This window comes from Pyrus communis, chromosome 15 (assembly GCF_963583255.1).
Source record: "Pyrus communis chromosome 15, drPyrComm1.1, whole genome shotgun sequence".
NCBI lineage: Eukaryota > Viridiplantae > Streptophyta > Magnoliopsida > Rosales > Rosaceae > Pyrus > Pyrus communis.
In genome coordinates this window covers 3,920,555-3,923,625 of record NC_084817.1, presented here as the reverse complement: position 1 = coordinate 3,923,625, position 3,071 = coordinate 3,920,555, and the positions used below count along the sequence as shown (strand labels likewise).

The 3,071-nt window shown below is 38.2% G+C and overlaps 1 protein-coding gene across 1 annotated transcript; it reads left to right on the top strand.

Moving 5' to 3' along the window:
* LOC137716827 (17.1 kDa class II heat shock protein-like) lies at positions 1 to 732 on the top strand. Its single transcript, XM_068456197.1, has one exon. It carries the CDS (start codon positions 1 to 3, stop codon positions 730 to 732), a length of 732 nt encoding a protein of 243 aa, XP_068312298.1.
* The last annotated feature ends 2,339 nt before the right edge of the window (positions 733 to 3,071 follow it).

The window sequence follows — 3,071 nt, the reverse complement described above, 5'->3', positions numbered from 1 at the left end:
ATGGAGGTGATGAGCCTGAAGAATATTGGGTTCGACCCCAACAACCTTCTGGAGACCCTGCACGACTTGCTTGACACCTCCGACGAGCAGAATCAGCAGAGCCACCACGCCCCTTCGCGGCAGTACCTCCGCGAGGCCAAGGCCATGGCTGCCACTCCCGCGGACGTGAAGGAGACTCAAAATGCCTACGTATTCGTGGTGGACGTGCCTGGGTTGAGGCCGGATATGATTGATGTGAAGATTGAAGACGACAACGTGCTGGTGGTGGGTGGGGAGAGGAGGAGAGAGAAGGAAAAGGATCAGGGGGTCAAGTATTTGAGGATGGAGAGGAGGCTCGGGAAGTATTTGAAGAAGTTTGTGCTGCCGGACAATGCAGATATTGAGAAAATTTCGGCCGAGTGTCAGGACGGGGTGCTGACTATCGCTGTGGCGAAGAGGCCGCCGCCAGAGCCTAAGAAACCCAAGGCTATTCAAGTCCAAATAAGCAGCGGTCAAGGCGGCCGCCAAGGAGGCGTAGATGTCGAAGGCGGTGGTCAAGGATGGCAAGGTGGTGCCCAAGGGAAATATGGTGGGCAAGGCAGCGAACAAGGTGGGGGGCAAGGTGGTGGTCAAGAATCACAAGGCGGACGCCAAGGTGGTGGTCAAGAATGGCAAGCCGGCCGCCAAGGTGGAGGCCAAGGTGGGCAAGGAGATCAAGGGATTGCCGGGGCAGCGCGTCGCGTCCTCCCATGATCAGTTTATGTGAGGTCGCTACTCACTAGTGGAGATCGTTCGTATATGTATGTATGAGTAAATAAAGGTGCATGCATGCGTGCATCATTCTCCTTGGCGTTCTGTGTCTGTAATTTTGTACTCTTTGGTCGTGTCTAACTTTTATGTTCTTGTCTTTTGTGTTTTCACAAAAATAAGAAGAGAAGGGAAGGAAGCTTGGCTGTGATCCTGATCGCATGTTTATATATATAGATATCTTCCCTTTCGAACATATACATATATTGGCATCGCCAGAGAAGACCCAAATAACACAACCATATTAAGCACTATAGAACATCAACTTGAATCAGTTAGCCGGATTTTGTTTCATGCGGGGTTTGCAAACTAGATGAAATTTGATCGTTCAGTTGGTGCTTGGGAAGTTGATATCTTGGGTAGTTTGGACCAAACATCAGACGAGGCTTGGATTAAACTTTACTACTCACACTTGCCATCTAGTTGTACGTACTATCTAAGATAGGGTCTTCCAATGCATCATGTGGCTTTCATTTTCAATAAAGAGATGGTACAATTAGATACTAAGAATAGTATTGTATTCGGATTGACCCTGAAGGTAATCCATGTAAGCGCCTGCTCTCAGATCAAAGGGCCCCTAAAATTTTTTTTGTATCATATATGTAGTAACATATAAATAAAGAAAGAGTAAGAAATATCATAATTCATAGGGCCCTTAAAAATTTTTTGTATCATGTATGTAATAACATATAAATAAAGAAAAAGTAAGAAATATCATAATTTATTTATTGATCTATGAAAATGTCTTTTTTTTTTTTTTTTTTTTAAGTTGAGTTCGAAATATGGAGCTACCTTTTTAGTCACTAATTTTGTTTTCTTTTCAAATTACTCCCATTCCATCTTTCAAATGCATATAAAATTATAAAACATTATAAAATTTAAGTCTCTTTGTAATCTTTTTTTTTTTTCAACTTCACACACACTCCATTTCTATCGAATGTTTAAATCAACTATCACATGGTCTTGAAGATGGTACTTTAAGGTAATAAAAACTTTAAATTTATACTTTGCTTATCAATAATTGGGTTATTTTAATATTCGATTCGTTAGTGTGATGTTGATGTTGGAAAAAAACACAAGAGAAATAATTTAGCGTTGAATTTATTATACTCGTCTATTAAGTTTTATTGTTCTTCACTTTCAATTATTGACTCTTGACTGCAAATATTTGGTATATATGCATCTAAAAATGTGAGACGTATAATATTTAAGTGATGTTTGTATATTTATTTATTTTTATATTAATTTTTAATTATATTTGATGTAGAAATATAATTTTTTGTGTATTTAGCGAGTTTTTATTTTTTATTTTTTTCAAATACATATCTATGTATACAGAACCGAGAGTCAAAGAACTTTAGAGCTTCACTTCAAAAGCTCGCCCATAGCCCCTAAACTCTCAGGACGGGGCCTGACTGTACATTTACATTTGTGCACATTTAACAGAAAGACATCAGTTATTGACTTAACATAAGTTGTATACGCACTTGACGCTGGGTGACAAGAAAGAAAATAATGCTACTTTATTTTTGTATTAAAGAACGAGAAAACAGGAATTCATTCCTCATAAAATATGAGAAAATCATGAAATTTATATAATATTATAAGACTTTGTTCTATTATTTTAAAAGTATTTCTAAACGAGCTTTAAATAATTAGATAGCATCCTTAATTATGCTCATTGTTCTTTTGGAAATAACGACCAGTTCTTTAATTTATGGAACATATGAGATAGCGTGGCCAAATTTCCAAAGCTTTGCTTGAATTCCTCAATTAAAAAAAACTGTGATAGAATTTTTTTCATTAACAAGTAAAGTGCTCGACTAATTTTCGTAATGAAAAAAGTGAAAATTTTTGAGCTGCACACTTTTAATTTTTTTTTTTTTATTGAGGGTCATGTGGTAGAGTTCTGTAGTCTGTAGAACATTCCATGACGCAGAACATGCCAGCAGCTGAAACTATATAGCTTTGGAACTCATATATATCTCTCAACTTTGGATTTCCATGAAGAAAAATAGATCTCCACGTGAGCGGAGTAGGCTTGCCACATCTTCTCCCCATGCATTTGTAATTTTGTACTAGCCATCTAGGCATGCCACGTAGGCTACCCAAACCTCCATCTCAACCCCACGTAGCAGGGGCATCAAGACAAAACCTACTGATGTAATCACAAACAACAGCCTTTACATTTTCCTAACTCTATATAACCTCTCCAAAACCCTAACAGAAGGCTCACCAAATTTATTTACAGATTATCGTCTCGCGTCGTTTACGTTGTCATTAGT

Excerpts from the sequence above, each read along its gene's own strand:
- LOC137716827 (XM_068456197.1), top strand. The coding sequence starts at position 1 with ATGGAGGTGATGAGCCTGAAGAATATTGGGTTCGACCCCAACAACCTT.